At 44.3% G+C, this 23,830-nt stretch overlaps 2 protein-coding genes across 3 annotated transcripts; one reads left to right on the forward strand and one right to left on the reverse strand.

Annotated features, from left to right (window-relative positions):
• Positions 1–951: 951 nt before the first annotated feature.
• UBE2A (ubiquitin conjugating enzyme E2 A) lies at positions 952–12,509 on the reverse strand. The gene is made up of 6 exons (XM_070951719.1): positions 12,135–12,509; positions 11,717–11,797; positions 6,684–6,709; positions 5,134–5,223; positions 4,020–4,108; positions 952–1,605 (listed from the first exon to the last, which is right to left on the reverse strand). The coding sequence occupies exons 1-6, from the start codon at positions 12,176–12,178 to the stop codon at positions 1,477–1,479; spliced, it is 459 nt and encodes a 152-aa protein (XP_070807820.1). The 5' UTR covers positions 12,179–12,509; the 3' UTR covers positions 952–1,476.
• A 3,792-nt stretch (positions 12,510–16,301) lies between these two features.
• On the forward strand, positions 16,302–23,079 carry STEEP1 (STING1 ER exit protein 1). 2 transcript variants are annotated; one of them, XM_070951844.1, is made up of 7 exons: positions 16,302–16,469; positions 18,127–18,244; positions 18,708–18,749; positions 19,820–19,958; positions 20,977–21,066; positions 21,946–22,038; positions 22,639–23,079. In XM_070951844.1, exons 1-7 carry the CDS (start codon positions 16,346–16,348, stop codon positions 22,699–22,701), a joined length of 669 nt encoding a protein of 222 aa, XP_070807945.1. In that variant the 5' UTR covers positions 16,302–16,345; the 3' UTR covers positions 22,702–23,079. The 2 variants fall into 2 exon arrangements, with proteins under 2 accessions (XP_070807945.1, XP_070807946.1); XM_070951845.1 differs by lacking the exon at positions 18,708–18,749.
• Positions 23,080–23,830: the final 751 nt, after the last annotated feature.

The following is a 23,830-nucleotide window of genomic DNA, read 5'->3' on the forward strand; positions in this document are numbered from 1 at the left end:
GCTATCGGCCTTATTAAATGGTCCCTCGATTTGCGAGATCAACTTGTCTTGTAGTCAAACGCAGAGCGATGCAACGTCGTCTTCCTTCAACAATTAAGCATTTCGGTTACACATTTATTTACAAGTCATTGAAAAATGTACAGTTTCTTACATGGGTTACTTGTGCAAAGTTGTACTCCAGAGTTCATGTATACATAGAAGACACTGGTAGAGCGGACAAAAACCCACCAACTGGTCTCCTCCCACACTGCTGATTAAAGTACAAACTCGGCTCCGCACACACGCACACAAAACCCAAATGTGAAACAACCCTGTAAATCAGGCAGAGGGGAAGGCAAGGAAGAAGGGAACAGAGAATAGACACATGCTGCAGGAGCATTTGCAAACTTTTTTCCCCCCCTTTCCTTTTCTCCCAAACAGTAAGCAAAGCTGTAACAATCTCATTTCCTTCCCTCCCTACTCCCCAGGTTAAGAGGTAGAAATTAAAAATCATAGAAGGGAGGGAAATTGGGGGTGGGGGGGGGAGGTTTTTTGAAGCATTTGAAGTTTGCCCTTAACGCACCCGTTTGGCCACCAACTCTCGACTCCTGTACTCGCCCACACAACTCTACTCAAAAGCATGAGCACCTTTTGAAAGTGCCCGTTAATTTGCGTTTACGTCCACGCGTAACACCAATCAATCACCTTGCACCTGACCCATAAAAAGCAGGGATCGGCCCTCTGCCGCCACCCCCCCCACCTCCCTCCCAGCACCCCCCCCCCACCCCACCCCTAGCTTGACTTGGAAATCGGTTCTGCAAAAAACCCACGCAGCTGGGAAAAAAAAAAGAAGCTCGAGAGGGGAAAATGGAAAAGCAGCACACCCCTTTTCTTCCATAAAATACTCACAGATGTCGTGACGATGAAACCCAACGGTTAAATGACCAGCTTCAGACAGATCAGCAACTCAAGTCATAGTTAAAAATGTATATTGTATATAAACATCCTTTTTTTTTTTTTGCTCTCTTTCGACTCAAGCTACACGTAAGCGTCACTGTGTATAACACAATTACAATTAAAAGCTTAAGTGTACACTACGGGGAAAGGGGGGAAGGAGAAAAAAAAAAAGCACAATACTGCCCCTAAGACTGGCGATGGTAGACCCCAGCCCGACCCCACAGGAAGTGGAAATTCAGCCTCAGACATTCTTTTAACAAGTAACCCAAGTACAGTACATTTGACCTCAAGGGGAAGGTGGGGGTGGGGGGGAAAGGGTGGGTTGGGTTTTTTTTTTTCTGATGTCCAAAGAGAAAAAAAAAAAAAAAAGAAGAGATCCAGCGAGGGAAGTTGGCAACGGCACAGACAGCTAGTTTTGCTTTCCGAGTAAATGCAGTGATGCGAAGAGGAGGAGGAGGAGGAAGAGGAGGAGGAGGTGGTGACTCAGACACTTCATACATATATTTTCCTCATCAGAGTGTTCATTTGCATCAGCCAAGGTCAACAGTCACGCCAGCTCTGTTCTACTATGGCAGAAACTCGCTTTTCGTATTCCCGCTTATTCTCCTGGTATAGCTGAGCCGCTTGGCTGTTTGCCGGACTGTTTGGGTTAGGCTCATCCAGTAAAGACTGTTTTTTGGAAGAGGGAAAAAAGAAAAGGGGGGGGGGGAAGGAAAAGGAAAAAAAAAAAAAGATGGTCAGCCTTGATCAGGTTTTCACGCCAATATACCGAGCGCGGCCATGGTTAAAAATTCAAAACGTTTTTTGAGTGCTGGAGGTACGTTAAGAATACTCCTGGGATGTTTTTAATACCCTTTTTTTTAATCTTGTACTTATGCCACCACATTTAACGCAGCCAGATTGGCATGAAACAAATGTTATACGGCCTCTTTGGGGAACCAAAAAGATTTGCTCTTGCAATCAAGCACAGGCAGTTCTTCGAATTACGACCATAATATGGAGCCCCAAATCTTAGGCTGCTAAAGTGGAACATTTGTGAAGGGAGTTTTGCCCCATTTTACGGCTTTTCTTGGCACAGTTGTTAAGTGAATCATTGCACTGGTTAAGTTACGTCTCATGGTTGTTAAGTGGATCTGGATCCTCCCACGGACTCTGCTTGTCAGAAGGCAGAAGCTGATCACATACTGTGTTTCTCCAAAAATAAGATCCTGTCTTATATTTTTTTTGACCCCAGAAATAAGCGCTTGGCCTTATTTTCGGGGAGGTCTTATTATTTTGGGGCGCATGGAGCAAGACGGGGTTCCTCTTGCCATCTTACCTGATTACCTGACTAGAGGAAACGGCGGGGACCGGCTGTGCATGCGTTTAAATATTTTCAGGGAGGGCTTATTTTCGGGGTGGGGTGTATTTTCGCACATGCACTCAAAAGCCGGATTGGCCTTATCAGCAGGGGATGTCTCATTTTCAGGGAAACACGGTAAATACCAGGACATAAATATGAACCTGTTGCCAAGCATCTAAATTTTGATCACATGACTGTGGGGAATGCTACAAAGGTTGTAAGCGTGAAAAACTCTCATAAGTCACTTTTTTCCAGTGCCAGGGTAACTTTGAACAGTCACTAAACGGTTGTAAGTTGAGGACTACCTGTACTCCCTTATGTTCACAACAGGAATTTGCAAGAAACAATTAAAAAAAACAACAACACCAGGCTAAAGAATTTGCAATCTGTTCAAAGCCACATTTTAACAGCTCCTCTTATTCATTTCAAGTAAGGTTTTATGCAGTAAGTCTGTAACAATTCTCAGTCATCCGAGTCATGGTTTCCCCAAAGGTGCTTTTTCAAGAGGCAACTGGACTTTGTTTTTTTTCTTTGAGGATGTTTTGCTTCTGATCCAAGAAGCTTCTTCCGTTCGGAATGGATGGAAGGACTGATAGTCCTTGCAGACAGCTGGTCATTTGCATCCTTTTTGAGGGTCGTTGAAGTGTTCTGACTTAGGCTTCCTGAGTCATTAAAACACCCGAGTAGTCCCAAAACCTCTTTTATTGCAACAGCTGTGAATTCTGTTCATTCAGAGATGAGTCCCAATTAGTTATAAAGAGTCCTTCGGGAGAAGTCCTTTATCTCCCTTGACACGCTGCCAAAGACCTAATTGGCAAAGCCACACGGAGTCCAGAATCAAACAGAGCTTCAGGCTTTAAGCTGAACAGAGTGAACAAACGTTGCTTCCTGCAAAGGCCCATGTGCCTTTGCTCCTCTTTTACAGTAAATCTTATGGGAGGGGCCAATCATCTCCCAGCCCTACTCCGGAGTCGTCCCTTTTGTTTTAGCTGTTCTTGCCTTCTGGCAGCTCTGCGCATGCGCACACTAGGAACAGGCTCCCCATTCCTCTGCCTCGCTGAGGTCTGACTCTGGAGGCTCGAGGCAGCATGTACGTCCCAGATGGCCCTTTCTCTGCCTCTGACGCAGAGCCCTTGTCCGAGCCTTCCCCAGACTCCAGACTGGCCCATGTTCCTCCCCAGCCTCCTCACTGTCCGAATCTGCTGCCAGCTCCACAGGCTGCTGGCGGACTACAACATGGAGGCGTGTCTGTGTCTTCAGGGTCAGGAACCCTCTAAAAGGATGCAAATGATCAGCTTTCTGCAAGGAATATCAATCCTTCCATTCTCCACCATCCAGTCAGAGCTGAAGAAGTTTCTTGGGTGAGAAACGAAACATCTTCAAAGAAAAAAAACAAGAAAGTCCAGTTGCCTCTTGAAAAAAGCACCTGTGGGACATTTTACGCAATAGCTCCTTTTCGGCGAGTCAAAACAATGCACTAAGATCCTTGAAGCACTGAATACCTATCATCATACGCCCATGGGCCTATTGATTCAAAACCTACCAAATTTTAGCTTCCTCCGAACGAGACTTTTTGACTATCCTTTTTCATTAAATCGGCTTAGAAACCAGCACAGTGGGAGCCAGTTATCTCAGCCAATTACTTTGAATTCCAAATGATATACTGGAAGGTTGCATCCCTTAATTGAATTGCACAGCGCCTACGAAGCTTCGAAAAGTACCAGCAAACAACTAACATTACCTGTATGGATGTTAAGATGGATGACACATCGTAGGTAGGGCTCCAACGGTTTTGAAGAATATCCAGACATATACTACCATCTGCATAGACTAAAAGGAGAATGCGTGGGTTTTTTTACAATGGGAAGGGTTGCGCCCAGCTTAACAAACACTCTGCCTGTCCATCTGAAGTCACCCCACAAGAAGAACCGGAGTCTGACCACAGGCTCCGAGCTGAGCCCTTAAATTCTTCCAGTCCCTCTTACATTTTATATGACCTCACAATTCTTTGTGGCTATCAAATTATTCATAGTATGATGACATGTCAACCAAATATTAAGGCCGCCTATTTTTTCAAAGATCTATAGAAACCTAATAACACATAATTATAGCCGCTAAGCTACCTTTTGTAAATATTCACTTATCTCTTTATTATAGGATTCTATCGGCTCTTTTCAATTTTCAGTGGTGTATTGAACACCCAGGAAACCCACAGCTGAAATAATATCATTATGAGGAGTTAACTATCTACCTGTCCCTAAACTGATGGGAGGCAATGCTTTTGTAGCCCATAACAACCTAATCGACATGGACAACTGAGATCTAGAGAGAACTCTTGACCTTCCTAGATTCCTTGTCCACAAATCTATTTTGTGAAGAGATCAGACTTCAAAATGGGAACAATAAATGTGGTTGTTTGCTTTTTTTAAAAAAGGTGGGAGGATCCCTCAAACCCACGCTTGTTTTATCACCACAAGGAACACCTTATTCAACTTGCTTTTTTACGAAAGCAGATTATTTTAGGGCCTCAAAAACATTTTTCAACAAAGTCAGTCATTGTTGACTCCATGTGCTCCATAAAGAAACAATACGCTCTTCTGTATTGCGTGTTTCTTGTTTAACCAGAATCTCTTATCTACTTAATATGATTGAGATGAATCTCTAGTAACACCTTCGGGTCATTTTATACTGCAGGATTACAGATGCCTCTAAAGGAGTCGCAGCCTTCTTTCACCCCTGCAGGAATGTTAAGATTTTATAAGCTAGCTTCTCTCAAACTGTAAATACGGGCTCCGTTTCTTCCACTGTCCTAGCTCTTTTATATAAACTGTTGTCTGTTCAAGAAAGCTACGTACCATTCGGATGAAACATCTTAGACACAAATCTGACAGTAGGTGGCTTGTTTGGATATTCTTCCGTGAATTCTATGGTAAGCTTGAAAGTTCCTATAATTGAGAAAGGGGGGGGGGGCAGAGTTTAATGACATCATATTCACAGGCAGGTTTAAATTGTCCCTGCCTTTATCAGCTCCATAATAAATCAGAAAACTCCCAGCAATTCCCTTGCAAAGGAAGAGAATCTGAAACCGGGCAGATAGAAAGACAGGCTGTGAAATTGGCAGTCATTATTTAAAATTGTCGCACAACCTTTTTACACAAAGAAGAGGACAAACTTCTGCCTTTATAACTGAACTCAGAAGGTAGCAAAGTAGGTATAAGGCCAAAAGGGAAGGATGCTTTTTAAAAACATGCATATGGGTCTAAATGCAGCAAGGCAAGGTTAAAGGTGGTGCAATAAAGGTGATTTTTTCAAAGGATCTGAATTAAAAATTATTAATACCTTCAAGTAAGATCTAAAAAACCATAATAGAATAGAACAGAATAATTCTTTTTTATTGGCCAAGTGTGACTGGACACACAAGGAATTTGTCTTGGTGCATAAGCTCTCAGTGAACATAAAAGATACGTTTATCAAGAATCATAAGGTACAACATTAATGATAGTCATAGGGTACAAATAAGCAATCAGGAACAATATCAATATAAATTGTAAGGATACCAGCAAGAAAGTTGCAGTCATACAGTCATAAGTGGAAGGAGATGAGCAGTGGTAAGCGTTGTATTGTAAGCATAAGCAACAACAACAGTAGAATCATTTTCAGTAGAGAGCCTAGTTCGGTCTAGCAGTTAAGGCACCAGGCTAGAAACCAGGAGGCAGTGAGTTCAAGTCCCGCCTTAGCCATGAAAGCAGGCTGTATCACTTTGGACCAATCACCAAGAGACCGTGAGTTTGAGTCCCGCCTTAAGCCATGAAAGCCAACTGGGTAACCTTGGGTCAGTCACTCTCTCTCCTAGCCTACCTCACAGGGATGTGGTGAGGAAAATAGTAGGAAGGTGTGTTTGCATAGGTTCTCCGCCTTGACTTACTTGTAAAAATAATAATGGTGGAATACAAATAAATAAAATAATCGAAAGGACGCGGATGGCCTTTGAACCGTTACCACGCTGATAACCGAGGAACCAAAGCCACCTCAGCAGCCAAGTTTTGGGAGGGGATGGGGGGGAAGGCCAAGGGTATTAAGGATTTTTAAGTTCAACCTGAAGGAGAATGGAATCTTATCAGAATGGAGAATGGTTTTTTCAAGTCATCAAAAGGGAAGAGCAAAGAGGTAGTTCACACTCATTGGGATCAATCAATCAATCCAAGAGATTGAGAGCAGCAGTGTCACACGACGCTGAGAGAGAGAACTCGGGTGTAGGTATCTCCGTATCTAGTAAGCACGGAAATGCTTTCCTCCTCCCGAAAATTCCGATGTGGGGAAAATTCTAGGGCTGATCAACATGGGTGTGATATCACATGAAGGATTACATATACGGTCTCTTAAGATTGTTTCAATAAAGACTTACCATCCTCAAATGGGGTTCCCTCTGGCCTGAAAAAAGAAAAGTATTGTCAAGATCTCACAGGTCACAGATTACACTTAGAGGAGTCAGCTTTTTAAAAAAGGACACGATGCGTTCCCTCCATTTCCCAAAACGGATTCAAATGGAGCTCAATTCAAAGGTTTTAGCTGAAGAATCAAACCTAAGCAACCTCATTGAGATGCAACCACTATGAGGCCAGCTATTTATTTTCAATATTTGGGGGGGAGTGTTCTATCTCTCATCCCAGCCACCCCTGATCTTGATGTTGGAGATAAAGCTCCAGGTATGGGGCTTCCATGGCATTAGCTCTTAGAAGTTCAGAGGATCTTTGGTTGCCCTCTCCCCTCTTTGGAAAAGCTTTATAGCTCCCGCTGCCTTAAGAAAGTTCAAAACATGCTTAAAGATCCTGGGCACCCTTTTTTCAACTATTACCATCTCGAAGACGGTACAGAACAATTAAAAGCAAGGACAAGTAGGGTGAAAAACAGCTTCTATCCCAGGGCAGTGACCATATTGAATTCTACTGGATAGTGCAATATTAATTCAATATCAGGGGTTTTCAATTCAATTGTATATAATTGTGAAGGATGTGTGTTTGTGTTTTATTTTTTTAATGTATAATGTACACTGAAGATGGCATTTAATTTTGTTGTACGAGGTGCAATGACAATAAAGTCAACTAAGTAACTAACTGAATAGCAATAATCAGCTTTGCCTGTCTTCCCTTCTATATGCTAGCAGGCTGCTAGGAGTCATGAAAAGAGATGATCAGACTGTTAACCACTCAGCTGGAGCAATCACCATCCCCCACCAATGGGATGTAGGGATCTGAATACCTTCCTCTGAAGAAGCCCACACAAATGCTTGTGAGAATCCTGAATCTTTGCAAGATGTGAGCCAACTTCAAAGCTGTATCAATACTGAGCATAAGGTATGTCACAGCTACGGTGCAGTGACCCATGTCCCAAGGAGCCTCGTCCTAAAGGCTCGTAGAAGAGGAGGCAGACGCAGAGTGAAGAAAGGAAAAGCGTGCACAAAAGCAATGGCTACATCCTCAGATACCCTAGAAAAGCACGCACTGCAATTGCTACTGTGTCAGTGGCTAAGATGCTGAGCTTGTCGATCAAAAGATCGGCAGTTCAGCGGTTCGAATCCCTAGCACCGCATAACGGGGTGAGCTCCCGTGACTTGTCCCAGATTCTGCCAACCTAGCAGTTCGAAAGCATGTAAAAAATGCAAGTAGAAAAATAGGGACCACCTTTGGTGGGAAGGTAACAGTGTTCCGTGCGCCTTTGACGTTGAGTCATGCCGGCCACATGACCACAGAGACATCTTCGGACAGTGCTGGCCCTTCGGCTTTGAAACGGAGATGAGCACCGCCCCCTAGAGTCGGGAAGGACTAGCACATACGTGCGAGGGGAACCTTTACCTTTACCTTTTACAGGTACCCTAGAAAAGCACGAACTCAGGTACTCTAGAAAAGCACAACCATCCTAAAATAGTATTTGCCTGTTCAAACACTGGGGCTCTCTGGACAGGCTGCAATCATCAATCCTGAGAAATCTTCAACTGCAATGGACAAAGGCTTGGAACCCCAACCTATCTAGAGGTCAAACAGGAGAAAGGAAGAAAAAACCTGCCTTTCAGACACAGCTTTCTTGGAGCTCACTTGGAGCCAACACAACACAGCAAAGGAGGAAAGTGAATTGGCTCCGATTCCGAGACAATTTGAAAAAAGGGAATGTCACCCACACTATATAATTAATCCATGCTATCAAAACAGGTCACACCTGCCAGGGTAACAATTACTGTAAAAGAATGAACTAAAATCCATTTATTGATTAAGATTTCCACTTGGAATTCCTGTTAGGGCAAGGATCACAACCATAAAGCTTGACACCAGCCAAGTAGAGCTGGTTTCCTCGTGATCATTTGCAGTTTCAGGAGGTGGGGGTGTGTGCTGTGCAATACCCTCTTTGGAAAATTTAAGAGCAGTTATAATAAAACACAGACAAGGAAAGGGGCCATTTGGGGCAGGAGAGAAAAGGAATACACGCTGGAGATTTGAGGCAGGGATCACTCTTCCCTGCCTATCAATCTTGGATTAGATAAGCAATCAAATGAGAGAATTTGGAGGAATTTCTTTTCAGAGTGCACCAAAGCCACCGAGATGCCACGGCTAGCCACGGACTTACTTTTTTTTTTGGGGGGGGGGGGGGGGCTATTTTACAAAATATTTATAAATGTAGGAAAGCTTTCCAAGCCAGTCTTTATTCATTCCAGTGGCCTGATGTTCTTTCAAGAGACCAAGGAACTGGTTGTCAGAATAACAATAATGATTATTTTTTTAATTAAAATAACTCCAGCCACCACTAATGGCAGTTTCTGAACACACACCCTGCCATTCTACCTCACCAGAATATGCTATTATTTCTAAAAGAAAGCAACTGCCAGCCCTATCTGGACGTGTCCTATTATGTTACCATCAATTACAATTATTTCTGCCTTTGCAAATCTCGCTCCTGGAAGTGAGCAATACACTATGGACCTGAAGTGGGCGTCTATCGAACAAGCTGGTTTTTGAATGAAGGGAAATATAATTCAATACGTCTGGGGGAGGGAAAAAAAACAACAACAGCCAGTGGAATGACTAGACTATTATCACAGAGAAGTAAAAACTGGGCCACGAGAACGATATTCCCACTGACGAAAGCACAGAGTTAAAAACGTCTGATAAGTGATAAGGAAAGTAATTAGAATGATTATTATCTGAATATAGGGGAAGGAAAGCTGGGCTCCTCTGAATGTCCTAGATTCTCAAATTCTATCAGCTCTGGCCAACTTAACAGCAGGAGGCTATGAAACAGCACCATGCTTTTGTAGATCATAATCATCTTATGTTCTTAACCTGCCCCAACATGGTAATGAACTGAAGCCCTGCACTTCCCTTCATGCTAGACCAAACAGCCATGGTATACTGGCTAGAATAGCAACACAAGAGATCCCACCAGGAAAAGGGATCTATGTAAAAAAGGAATCTCGGATCCTCCAAACGTATTTTTTTTTACAGCTCTCACCCACCACAGGCCTTGGAATAACAAACCACTCGATTTCTCCTGCTAACCCAGGGGAGAGATGGATGATTGTAGAATCCTGCAGCAACCCTCACAAATGGCTGTCTGGCTTCCCTCTTGAAAAGGGTGGGAGGAGAACCCATCCTTTTTCTAAGAAATTAAGTTCATACAAATCAACTGCACTTATTTTGAGGGGAGGGGTCTTTTAGCTTTAAAAAAAAAAGACAATGAAGGGGAATATTTGTAGCTGAGGGTTGAAATGAAGGGTCCTTGGTGCTCTCTGAGCTTGCTTGTTTTCTTGCAGGCATTTCATGACCCAGCTGGGTAACATCATCAGTGCTAAAAGAGGGTGGGCTTTAGGGGGAGGAGAAGGAGGATTACTGTGGGGTCCTTGGTGGTCTCTGAGCTTGCTTGTTTTCTTGCAGGCATTTCATGATCCAACTGGGCAACATCATCAGTGCTAGAAGGGAGAGGGGTGTGCAGAGAGGAGAAGGACTGTGCTCTCTGACCTTGGTTGTTTTCTTGCAAGACGGTTCATTAAACTAGGAAACTGCTGATGTAGCATCAATGTTACCTAGTTTTGGATCATGAAACGCCTGCAAGAAAACAACCCAGCTCAGAGGACCACCAAGGACCCCCGTAGTCCTTTTTCTCCTCCTCTCTGCACACACACACACACACACACATCTCTCCTTTCTAAGCACCAATGACATTGCCTAGCTGGGTCATGAAACGCCTGCAAGAGAACAACCCAGCTCAAGAGAGCACCAAGCATCCCCTTTAAAAAACAAAACAAAAAACAAACCAAAGCATTCAAAGCCACCTTTTCCTGAAGATTCAAACCAGGCCTCCCTCCCTCCTTCCCTTTTCCCCTGGCAGAACAGAAATGAGGGGCAGGGTGGGGGGGTTTCCAGCCTCCTTCAGCCTATCGATCCATCCTCAGGGAGAACAGGGCAGGGCTGCCTTTTTTGCAAGGCTAAACCCCCACCCTACCCCACCCATTTCCACTTCCACTGCAGAACTAGTCTTGGGGGGGCGGGGTCAGGAGCAGAATTAAACCCCTGGGCCAGCCATTCCCAGCCCTTTAGGTGGCAAATCTCCTATCTATCTATCTATCTATCTATCTATCTATCTATCTATCTATCTATCATCTCTCTCTCTCTCTCATCTCTATCTATCATCTCTCTCTCTCTTATCTCTATCTATCTATCTCATCTATCTAATCTCTCTCTCATCTCTATCATCTCTCTCTCTCATCTCTATCTATCTATCTCATCTATCTAATCTCTCTCTCATCTCTATCTAATCTCTCTATCAGCTATCATCTCTATCTATCCATCTATCTAATCTATCTATCTAATCTATCATCTCTATGTATCTATCTATCTAATCTATCTAATCTCTATCATCTCTATCTAATCTCTCTCTCTATCATCTCTATCTAATCTATCTAATCTCTCTCTCATCTCTTTCTATCTATCTAATCTCTCTCTCTCTCTCATCTCTATCTAATCTATCTAATCTCTCTCATCTCTATGTATCTATCTAATCTATCTATCTAATCTCTCTATCATCTCTATCTATCTATCTATCTATCTATCTATCTAATCTTTCTCTCTCTCTCTCTCTCTATCATCTTTATCTATCTATCTATCTATCTATCTATCTATCTATCTATCTATCTACCTATCTATCTATTTTTAAACCAGCCCATTTGCAATTTTGGAAAACCAAGGTAGGGGTGTGTGTGTTTGCGTGTGAGTGCAAGGAGGGGGGGGAATCTTCCAGGAAACGCTCCCTTGTTCCTCCTGGAAATGGGGAGCAGAGATGCGGGGTGCAAAAAAAAAAGGGGGGGGGGAGAAGAGGGCTTGCAACCCTCCTGGGTGGGGGGGGGGAAGGAGGAAGAGGAGGAGGAGGAGGAGGAGGAGGGGGAAGGCTCACCCAAAGATGACGGCATTCCACACCATGATGTTGTTCTCCGAGGGGGCTCCGCTCACTCCGGCCGGGGGATCCTCCTGTAGCCTGTTTTTTGGGGGGGGGTGTGGGAGGGAGGGGAAAAAAAAAAAAGAAAAGCAGGCAAGGAAAGGGTTAAAAAAAAAAAGCACCAGCTGGGAGGCAGGAACGGGCGAGGCAGGCAGGCGGGTGGGGGGGGGGAGATTTCGCTCCGCCTGCGCCAACGGCGTAACTCGCCCTAATCTCCACGGCCGCTACGCTAGTAGCGTAGCGCTCCCATCCTCCGCCGCCATGTTGGATCGCCTCACCTCTTTCCCTCCGAGGCGCTCTCCTTTTACTCCCCCCCTCCCCTCACCGCCGCCCCCTCCCCCCACCTCCACTCCCTTCCCTCAGCGGCTCTTTTTACCTCTTGAAGTCCCGCATGAGGCGCCTCCGGGCCGGCGTGGACATGGCGGGGGACGACGGCTCGCGGTTATGAATCCCTCATACACCAGCGGGGAGAGGAGAAGGGAGGGGGGGGGACTCGCGGCGGCGGCGGCGGCTGGGTTCCGAGCGGAGGCGGCCTCTTCCACTTGTGCCTCAACAATGGGGGGGGGGAGAGGACGAGGAAAGAGGCCCTTGACGACGCGGCGGTGGGTGAGTGGTAGCGCCGGCCGAGGCTGCTTGGGCAATGCCGGACCGTACCACTGTACTTGCGGAGTGGGGGTGTGTGTGTGTGGGGTGGAAAGGGAAAGAGTGAGAAATTGAGAAAACAGAAAAGGGGCGGCGCTACGCGCGCAGCCGCCGACTCACGCCGGGCGGGGACGTACCACCTGCGCCCGCGCGCGGAGGGGCAGGGAGAAGAAAGGGGCGGCGTTTCGAAAAGCAAGGGCGAGACCAATTCAGGATGACGCTTTTGAGTCCGAGCGTTCTGGGCGAGACTAATGCGAGGAAGGGGGAGAAAAAAACAACAACAAAAAAAGCAGGGGGGGGAGATTAATGGGAGGAACCATTTTCTTGCCCGTTCGGTTGCATTTCTCCCCCCCCCTTTCTCCCCTCAGTCTTTTCTATTGGCTGGTAGGATCAGCTGTCCCCCCCCACCCGCTTGTGGGCGGAGCGTTAATTTGAAAGCTATACGGTCAGGACGTTGGTGTCACACCAAAATAAGTCCCCCCGGGCTCAGTGACTCAAAACAATGGTTGAATTACACGTCACACCATCCTCCAATGGGTTTTTGGCATGGGCTTCTGTATGTCAATGCAGTTTGCCATCCCTTGATGGAAGCAGGGTTAAGTTCAACCTTGGCAATTTAAGATGTGTGGGTTTCCCCATCCCAGAATTCCACAGAATATGTAACAGTAACAGAGTTGGAAGGGACCTTGGAGGTCATCTAGTCCAACCCCCTACTCACACAGGAGACCTGTACTAGGGATTCGAACCGCCAAACTGCCGACATTTCTCATCGACAAGCTCAGTGTCTTAGCCACTGAGCCACCTAGTCAGGCTAAACTAGAATAGAATAGAATAGAATAGAATAGAATAGAATAGAATAGAATAGAATAGAATAGAATAGAATAGAATAGAATAGCCTTTATTGTCATTGTACATCATATATACAACGAAATTGGTTTTAGCCTCACTGGTGCAATCCATGACAAAAAATACAAACAACATAAATAGTATAAAGAATAATCCCTATGCAAGTAATTAGGGGGGAAAAAAGAAAAAGAAAAACTAGTCATACGTTTCCACGTGTGCATGGAGTGATTGTGATTGTGTTTAAGAGTCTGACAGCCCAAGGATAGAAACTTTTTAAACCCGATGGTAGAAGTGTGAAGAGACACTGACCATGGTGTGAATCATCTTGGAGTGTCTTCCTTAGTCTGCTAAAGCAGCGAGACCTGGCGATGTCATCCAGTGGCGTTAAAGGGCAACCATTGGTTTCTTGTGCTGAATTGATCACTCTCTGTAGTGCCTTCCTGTCCGCAGCGGTTAAACCAGCAAACCATACTGTAATGCAGTATGTGAGGACACTTTCTATCTTGGATAGAATAGAAGAATAGAATAGAATAGAATAGAATAGAATAGAATAGAATAGAATAGAATAGAATAGAATAGAATTCAATTCTTTATTGGCCAAGTGTGATTGGACACACAAGGAATTTGTCTTCGGTGCGTAAGCACTCAGTGTACATAAAAATACATTCATCAAGAATCATAAGGTACAACACTTAGTGATAGTCATAGGATACTAAATAAGCAATCCATAATGCAGGCTGACTGGGGAATTATGGGAGTTGAAGTCCACACATCTTAAAAGTTACCATGGTTGAAAAACACTGGATTAAAGCAATACAGTATGTGAACTAGCCACATAATAGTAGATTAATCTCCCAATAGTGGTTAAGAAAAAGCATTATTGAACAGGTTGTGTGAACCCAAGCTTTGTTTAGGTACTTAATTGGTTTTGATCTTCTGTTATCGCTTGCCTCCTGAAGGACAGTTCTGAAGCTATCAATCCTTTTATATCTTCAATGCTTCTCTATTAATGTAGAGGCTTCTTGAGCAGCTAAGGACAGCATCTATTAAATCTCTTATTTCCTACATGCTTCTCGACTTTTATTTTTGCAACACTTTATATTCACCCACACAACCTTCTCCAATCTGTTGTGGTTTTTCTGGTGGATTAAAACATTGGGTAAACTCAGTTTTTGGTGCAAAGTATTGTGTCCATTCCTGAAATGAATAATGTAGGTTAAGTACATTGTGAAGACTTAAACCCACAATTCTAAGCTGAAGCCTCATTCCTGAAGAATCCAAGAATACAAATGGAAGATAAGTATCTATGCAGAAACAGAGAAATTTGGAGTGATAAAAGACATCCCCTTCTGTGTCTAAAAACAGTCAAGACCATTGCTGGGCCAAGATACAATTCGCACTGTCGCTCTTAATGATCATTTTGAGCATAGATGAGAGACATGCATGTTGGGATGTGTTAATGATTCAAGGTATGTTCAGTGCTGCAACCTGGCCACCAGCAAGGAGTGGGAACATATCATCCAAAAACCGATTTTTCCCTGTAGACTTTTGGCCACCTAATGAGAAAGAAGGACTCCCCGGAGAAGAGCCTAATGCTGGGAATGATTGAGGGAAAAAGAAGAAGGGGACGGCAGAGAATGAGGTGGCTGGATGGAGTCACTGAAGCAGTCGGCATGAGCTTAAATGGTCTCCGGGGGATGGTAGAGGACAGAAAGGCCTGGAGGAACGTGGTCCATGGGGTCGTGATGGGTCAGACACAACTTCGCAACTAACAACAAGACTTAAAAAGAAAAAAGAATCAACGGGCCTCCCGAATTACCATCGAACACTTTCATTTGGAAAACGGTGGGTAGCTTTATTCAATTACCAAGGGAGTCAAAATCCTTTGCTGTCTTAAATTTACAGTCTTCCATCTCAGGCGAACATTCTCCCTTCAGAAGTGCTACAGGCTGCTCAGGACCTCAACTCCCAGGTCTACGGAAGATTCTCAATCATCCAGGTCACCGTCATCCCAAAGGTGCTTTTTCCAAAAGTGTTATGGAATGATGAGACCAAACAACATTCCTGGTCAGCCAGAGACAGTTTATTGCGCAATTTCAGAATCAGATTTGTATCTGCAATTCTGAACCAAGAAGAGCTCTGATACAACTACTTTTATACATATCCAAGACAAAGGATTTTGTGAGCACAGCAGTTTTCCATATATGGTTAACATACATTTGTTACATGATAATTGATACTTTCTAAATTACTAAATTCCTACATTATTTTCTAGTTCATAAGATTATCTTAGCTAAACAACCTTCCTCAGTTCTGTGATTGCTGATGCGTAGATTCATGGCTGCTTTGGATAATAAGTAACTTTTGTTTCATATGGATGTCCTTGCATTCTTGACAACTAGGCCCCTCAGAAGATATATATTACCAAGAATGGAATTTAGCTGACTTAGTGTAATCCCTAAACAAGCACATTTCTTCCTTATAATAATGTGAATAAAGAGGGTCCTTCAGTGTTCATATAGCTGACCCTGTACTATTCCTACATCATTCACATTAAAAGGGCAACTCGGTTTTTTTTTTAAGTTGCTTTTTTTGGGGGCGGGAGGGGAAACCACCTTTGGGACATCCACTCCCACGGTTCCCAGCCAAAACCCTTTTAAGGAAGAAGCCATCTTCTTGGAGCAAGTAACGAGATTAGCCAACGATAGTAGGGAATCACGACATAGTTATAATCCCCTAGTACAGTTGTTGGGAGTAGATGACCTCCAAAATCCCTTCCAACTCTGTCACTGTTACTGACATCAAGGTTGGGGGGGGGGCGCATCTCGGTGGTGGGAAGTGGGCGCTTCGGGGGTCCCGAAACTTCGCTTCTTACGCCCCTCCGAAGAAGCCGCGCCTGCCTTCTGCGCGCTCCCTCTTTGCGCGCTCCAACGGGCCGAGCCGAGCGGGCGGAGCCGGGGAAGGAGAGCGAGGAAGGGGTTGGCTCTGCCGGCTTGCAAGTTCCAGCCCCCGGCGGGTCCAAGGCGGAGCCGACCCCGCTGCAAGCAGGCGGGGAAGCGCCTTGGAGAGGCGGAGCGCCTCCGATCGCCCTGCGCCGCCATGCCCAAAGTGGTCTCCCGTTCCGTGGTCTGCTCCGACACGCGCGACCGGGAGGAATACGACGATGGCGAGAAGCCGCTCCACGTCTATTACTGCCTCTGCGGACAGATGGTGCTGGTCTTGGGTGAGCCAAGCAAGGGATCCCCCCGCGCCCACCCATCCCCGCCTCTCCTGCCTTCCGCTCGGCCAGGGCGCAGAGAGGTCCCCCGGCCCCTCTCCAAACTTTGGCCATTACGCACCGGCTGTTAGAACCGAGCGAGCCGGTTCTGGAATTCCGCGCCGTTGGGGCGCGAGGGTCAGGCTGATGGGAGTTGAAATCTAAACGGTTCAGGTTGGTTCTGAAGCTTACCTGGCCAGGTGTTTTCAGCCCGGTGGTTCTGCTGGGGGGTGATGGGAGTTTCAGTCCTCTAGATGTGTGTGTGTGTGGGGGGGGTGTTTTCCCCAAGGCCGGCAAATAACAGCCAGCCTCCTGAGCTGATTCGGGGGTGAGCATGGGGTGCGGGTGGGGGGGACGTTTTACTTTATACTTTACTTTTATTTGATTTATATACCGCCCTACTCCCGAAGGACTCAGGGCGGTGAACAGCCAACAATAAAATACATACATACAAAATTTAAAAAGCAGAAATAAAATCGAATTAAAATAGTTTGGCCCAGACAGATTAAAAACCCCAATCAATTTAAAACAAATTAAACTTTGAATATTAAAAATATTAAAAAATTATTTAAAAAGAGGGAGAAAGTTAGGCCAGGCCCGCCTGGTGAAATAAAAAGGTCTTAAGAGCGCGGCGGAAGGTGCACAGATCCGGGATCCTCCGTATCTCCGGGGCGAGCTCGTTCCAGATAGTAGGTGCCCCCACAGAGAAGGCTCTCCCCCTGGGGGCCGCCAGTCGACATTGTTTGGCCGACGGCACCCGGAGGAGCCCCTCTCTATGGGAGCATACTGGCCGGTGGGAGGCTATTGGTGGTAGTAGGCGGTCCCGCAAGTACCCAGGTCCTAAGCCATGGAACGCTTTAAAGGTGGTGACCAAAACCTTGAAGCACACCCGGAAGACCACCGGGAGCCAGTGCAGCTCGCGCAGGAGGGGTGTTACATGGGAACGCCATGTCGCTCCCATTACCACCCGCGCGGCCGCACTCTGCGCCAGTTAGAGCCTCCGGGTGCTCCTCAAGGGGAGCCCCATGTAGAGAGCGTTACAATAGTCCAGGCGGGAGATGACGAGGGCATGAGTGACCGTGCGTAAGGAGTTTAAACCTAATGCAAGGTATATACCTCCCCAGAGTCGCTTTGGATGGTGAGATGAGCAGTTTATGAATTTAATAAAACAAATAAATAAACGTAACCATCCTGATATTGGATGGTTTGGAAAAGAGACCTGAATCAAGAGCTGAGCTGTCCAATGTTTCATTCATAGGGCTTTGTATTAAGATCTCTCCCTTCTTGTGAATTAGCTCCGTAGTCAACAAATCCTTTGAAAGTTCAAAAACAAGGTTGGCAAATATTGTTCACAGACACACTGCTGCAAGAAAAGTATAATTAAGATCTGTATGATGGCTTCCATGGTAGAAGGCAATTAGTAGCATCCAAAGTTTGGCGGTTTGATGTTTTCTATCGAAGTCTGATTTGATAACTAAAAAACAGGATTGGAATATCGATTTGATGTTGGTTGATGATTGCTTTAGTTTTCTAAGGACCTCCTACAGCTTCGATCGCCAGAGTTGAGATTTATTTTCCCTGAAGGTTTTTTTTTTTTTTTAATTATTATTATGATTTTTCCTAGATTGCCAACTTGAGAAGCTGCCCATGAGACCCCGGGATCGGGCCAGAGTTATCGATGCGGTCAAACATGCCCACAAATTCTGTAACACGGAAGAAGAGGAAAATGTTTACCTGCGCAGGTAGGAAGGCCTCACAAAGGCCAAATACATATAACTGTATGACTGTAACCTTGTTGCTGGTATCCTTAAGATTTATATTGACTGTTTCCCTATGACTATCATTAAGTGTTGTACCTTATGATTCTTGACGAATATATCTTTTCTTTTATGTACTCTGAGAGCGTATGCACCAAGACAAATTCCTTGTGTGTCCAATAACACCTGGCCAATAAAGAATTCTATTCTATTCTATTCTGGTTTCAGGTCTATATTCTGTTTAGTTATCTTTTCCAGCCAGCTACGTATTTTCTTCCAATATTGGGAAAATATATTGGTTAAAACAATAAGTTTATCATCCAGGGTTTATGGCTTCCCAGACTATGTAATCCCAACCAAAAATGACTTCTTCTTTTTTTTTTCTTGCAACAAACTAAGATTAAGCAAAGTACAGTGCACTTATACCTATTTTTTTTTCCCTATCTAGGCCCGAAGGCATTGAACGGCAATACAGGAAAAAATGTGGAAAGTAAGTGATTTGAGAGGAAGTATTCAGAAGATAAGACAGTCAACAAATCTTGTTCCCAGTGATTAAAAAGACTATACAGCCTGTGGGGCCCATTGTGATCTGGTGCATGAATGCAGCCAACTATTTCTCCAAAGTAAAAAATAAATAAATAAGGGGATCTAAATCCCATGTGATATAGTGGTTAAGATGTCATCCAGAAGACCCTAATGCAAACTTCTTTGCATCCCCAGTTGAGTATCGTCTCGTAAATTGGGGCTACTGGCTGTTAGGGGTTGGAATCCAATTTAACAAATAGGCCCAGATTAGCGAAGGGTGAAATGATTGCAATTTATGTCATTCTGAGGCTTAATGTAGCTGGTAAAGTGAGCTATCAAATTTAGGGAGACTGTTTATTCTTCTTCTTGTGCCATATCCGTCATCGGACGTTGGCGATCATGTTGGCAGTCCTATTATTTGTCAACAGCCGCATGAAAAAGTGCTGCTGAGTTTTGTCCAAACCGGTCCCTCAGATTTTGAAGCCATGATGTTCCTCTCCCTGGACCTCATTTGCCTTCAATCTTTCCCCAGAAGATTGAGTGAAGTATGCCGTATTTTGGGCATCCCGTGTCCAAAATATTCTACCTTTTGCTTTTTAATGGCATCACGTGTCCAAAATATTCTAACGTTTGCTTTTTAATGGCTTTGATGATTTCCCTTTGCTTTCCCAGGTGGCTTATCCCCTCCTCATTTGTGATTTCGTTAACCCATCTTATATGTAACAGCCGCCTGTAAATCCACATTTCAAATGCTTCTAGTTTCTTCAAGAGCTTTTCTGTCAGAGACCAACTCCCCACTCCGTAGAGCAGGATAGAAAAGATGTAGCATCTGACAAGCATCTGATTTTTCAATCTCAGGCTTATGTCGTGACTGCAGAAAAGACCTTTTTCGTTTTGAAGGATGCTGTTCGAGCTTTCTCTATCCTTGTCTTTACTTCACTGATCATGTCCCAGCTTTCACGTAAATTAAAACCGAGGTACGTGATCCTGTTTATTAGAGGTAGGAAATAAAACAAGCGGTCACTTCCTTTTCAGGTGCGGCCTACTCCTTTTCTACCAACACCAGCAGAAGAATGCTCCAGTGACATTCATCGTTGATGGAGCCGTGGTCAAATTTGGACAAGGCTTTGGAAAGACCAACATCTACACCCAGAAGCAAGAACCCCCTAAGAAGGTAGAGAGACAGAGGGCTTCACTTGTGGTGTGTGGAGAGGAGATCAGGTAGGCAAGATGCCTTGAGCTGCCAACCGATGTGGAGTCTCAACATGTCTTCTGACTGGCTTTCTCAGCTCCCTGGTGGCATCGGCTTCACCTGATCTCACAAAGCTCTCCTTACTCCAGGAAGCCCTGAAATAATTTGGTCGTGAGAGCAAGAGGTTGTGTGGCTTCTCTTCATTTTTAAAAAAATTTGTTATCCAGTTAACCTGCTCTTATCGGAGGATGCAATCTTCCATTCAATTTCCTTTTCTCAGGCCCAAGAGCATAACTCCATAAGCCTTAGTTCATCAAATCCACCTCAATCACCAGCAAAACGTTTTTTAAAGCACAATATTGGGGGTTGCCACAAATTAGCAGAACGATAAATCGTTCTGGATTGGGTTGGACATCTGTTTCGGGGACATGGGGGCTTAGTGGCTAAGACACTGAGCTTGATGAGAATGGTCAGCAGTTCGGTGGTTCAAATCCCTAGTGCTGTGTAATGGGGTGAGCTCCCGTGACTTGTCCCAGCTTCTGCCAATTTAGCAGTTCGAAAGCACATAAAAAATGCAAGTAGAAAAATAGGGACCACCTTTGGTGGGATGGTAACAGCATTCCATGCGCCTTCGGCATTTAGTCATGCCAGCCAAATGACCATGGAGATGTCTTCGGACAGCGCTGGCTCTTCGGCTTAGAAACGGAGATAAGTACTGCCCCCTAGAGTCAGGAACGACTAGCACATATGTGCGAGGGGAACCTTTACCTTTTACCTTTACACAACTGTTGATTGATCTGGAAGTTACAGTCCCTGTTCTGAGACCCCCAAAACATGAGGTATAGAACGGATCTGCCTTTCATGTCTTAGTATTAAATTTCAGAACAGCCTTTTTCAGATCTGTGAAGGATACCATAGTTATCTTTTACATTTGCTAATCTGCAAGCTTCAACCACACATAATATTCTTTTTTTTTTAAAAAAAATTCTCTCCTTCCAAGGTGATGATGACCAAACGGACAAAGGACATGGGCAAGTTCAGCTCAGTGACGGTCTCCACCATTGATGAAGAAGAAGAAGAGATTGAAGCGGTAAGGTCTTTCATATATGTCAAGAGCAAGCAACCGTAGCTTCTCGAGTATACCAAAAAGGCGGCAATCTTATTGTTTGCCACACATGTTACAAGATTCTCTCCAGACACCTTGCCTTCCCCTGGCAACGACCGGATAAGGCTTTGTGGATCTTGAGGGAGGTCAAGCTTATGCTGCTTACAGCTATGCAAGGACTCCAAGCTAGGTCCTTCCTTGACCCCTCCTTCCAGCCTAGCTGGCAGTTTCCCATCAAGTTTCTTGAGGGCGACGGGAGATTTAGGTGATCTACTGGTAGATATTTGAAGCCAAGGATTTAGTCAGTGGCTTCTGGTCATTATGATATCTCTTCCTTCCGTAGATTCTAATCTTTTACACTTTCTCTCTTTTTCTTAAAAAGATACCAGAGTAATGTCTAGTAACCAAAGAAATTACTGTAATAAATCCTTGTCCAACACAATGGGCAATTTGAGATGAGTCACATTGGTTCATGCATCACATTACAGCACTGTATGCTTAATCATGGTTTACGTGGTAATTTTTATTGACTAAACAACTGACTAAGTTCATATGAAAACCTAAGCCATAAACCCTAGTTCACACATCATGGTGGTTAGATTTATGATGATGACACCAGTTACATAATTATGCCAATTGGTGTCAATTGACACAAATGACATTAATTGCATCATTTGGATTTAACGGACCTTTGTGTTTTATGGACAGTTGGATTTAACAGACATTGCCTATAAGAGGCTTACTCCTATGTGGTCTATAAAATCGAGCTATTTATTTTTCATTCTAGCCTGTTTTTGATGTGTTTCTTTTCTGCTGACGCTACCATCATGTAGCCTTAATCCCTTCTTATGGAATATTTTTCAGCGAGAAATTGCTGATTCATATGCCCAAAATGCCAAAGTGATTGAGAAGCAGCTGGAAAGGAAAGGCATGAGCAAGAGAAGGCTGCAGGAACTGGTGAGTGGCTATTTTTCATTCCTTCTCATTTCTGCACTTTCTGTACAGTTCAGCGGTTCGAATCCCTAGTGCCGCGTAACAGGGTGAGCTCCCGTTACTTGTCCCAGCTTCTGCCAACCTAGCAGTTCAAAAGCAGGTAAAAAAAAATGCAAGTAGAAAAATAAGTACCACCTTTGGTGGGAAGGTAGCAGCGTTTCGTGTGCCTTTGGCATTGAGTCATGCCGGCCACATGACCACGGAGACGTCTTCGGACAGCGCTGGCTCTTCAGCTATCAGGTGCTATTCTCCAAAGCACCTGAGGGCAGGACAAGAAGCAACGGATGGAAACTAATCAAGGAGAGAAGCAACTTAGAACTAAGGAGAAATTTCCTGACAGTGAAAACAATTAGTCAGTGGAACAACTTGCCTCCAGAAGTTGTGAATGCTCCAACACTGGAAGTTTTTAAGAAGATGTTAGATAACCATTTGTCTGAAGTGGTGGAGGGTTTCCTGCCTAAGCAAGAGGTTGGACTAGAAGACCTCCAAGCTCCCTTCCAACTCTGTTATTCTATTCTAGTCCTTTAATGCTTGCTTTTCCGTTTTGTTTTTTAATTTGACCAGGCCGAGCTGGAAGCCAAGAAGGCCAAAATGAAAGGGACGCTTATCGACAATCAGTTCAAGTAAGAAGTTTCTCCAAAAGAAGAGAAGCAACCCAACACATTCTTTTGTTTCCTTTCTGGTTTGTCCCAAGGAATTTGGCCGCACTCATGAAAACGGCAGTAAACGGCGGCAACCTGGCAAACAGAAACTATCTGTTTCTGTTCTGCTTTATTTCTAAGGTATTTGCCTGTAATTTCTTCTGAGGCTTTACCTTCTCGAGATTCTGAGAATTTCGATTTCTGTAATTTGCTGTATATTCTGTTTTGCAAAACGTTGTAAAATGTGTGAGGGGAACTGCAGAGTTTTGAGGGGGGGGGTTAGTTATTTGTATATTTTCATATGTACATAGAATTCTGGTGAGCCAGAAACCAATAAAAATATTAAACATTTGGTAAACAATTAGTTTCGTGTGACTGTCATTTCTTTGTCCTCTGGAATTCGTTATGTAGACTCATTAGATCTATCGTATGATTGTGTAACCTGGAAGCTAAGCAGGGTCAGGCTGGGTACAATCTGAATGGGAGGTCTCTTGGGAGTAGCAAAACAGTATAGGTGTCCGACCTGCCACAACTTCAACCTCTCAGTAGATACGGAATGTAAAGGAATGTTTCAAAAATGTCAAACGTTAAACAGATCATGGCTTAGCGTGATAGGTATGAACCCAGCATAACATGCATTCAAAGTGATTTTTATTTCAACTCTTATTTCTCTTTCCCTTCATGGATTATTTTATGCTGTTTCTGTTTACACCCTGAGGTAACCAGGGAAAAATTCAAGTGAAATGACCAAGCATTACACTCGGGTGCCAAAAATACACATTAAAGATTTGTTTGTTTTTTCAAATGACATGAAGATCAATCATTTAGTTGTTGTTGAGTGAATAGTTGAAATTATTAAATGAATCACACAATTGTTAAAGGAATCCAGCTTCTGCCATTGACTTTCCTGGTCAGAAGCTGGCTGGGAAGTTCATAAGCCGTGATCACAGGACTCAAGGATGCTGCAACCGTTGTTGCTTGAGAAACATCTGAATTTTGATCGTGCGACCTTGGAGATGTTGTGTACAAGAACCAGTTACAAGGCACTCAGTGCTGCTGTCTCTCTCTCTCTCTCTCTCCTGCCTCCCTCCACTCTCTTCCTCCCTCCATCCACT

This window comes from Pituophis catenifer, unplaced genomic scaffold (genome assembly GCF_029215685.1).
Source record: "Pituophis catenifer annectens isolate HBS135680 unplaced genomic scaffold, rPitCat1.0.hap2 SCAF_11, whole genome shotgun sequence".
Classification (NCBI taxonomy): Eukaryota; Metazoa; Chordata; class Lepidosauria; order Squamata; family Colubridae; genus Pituophis; species Pituophis catenifer.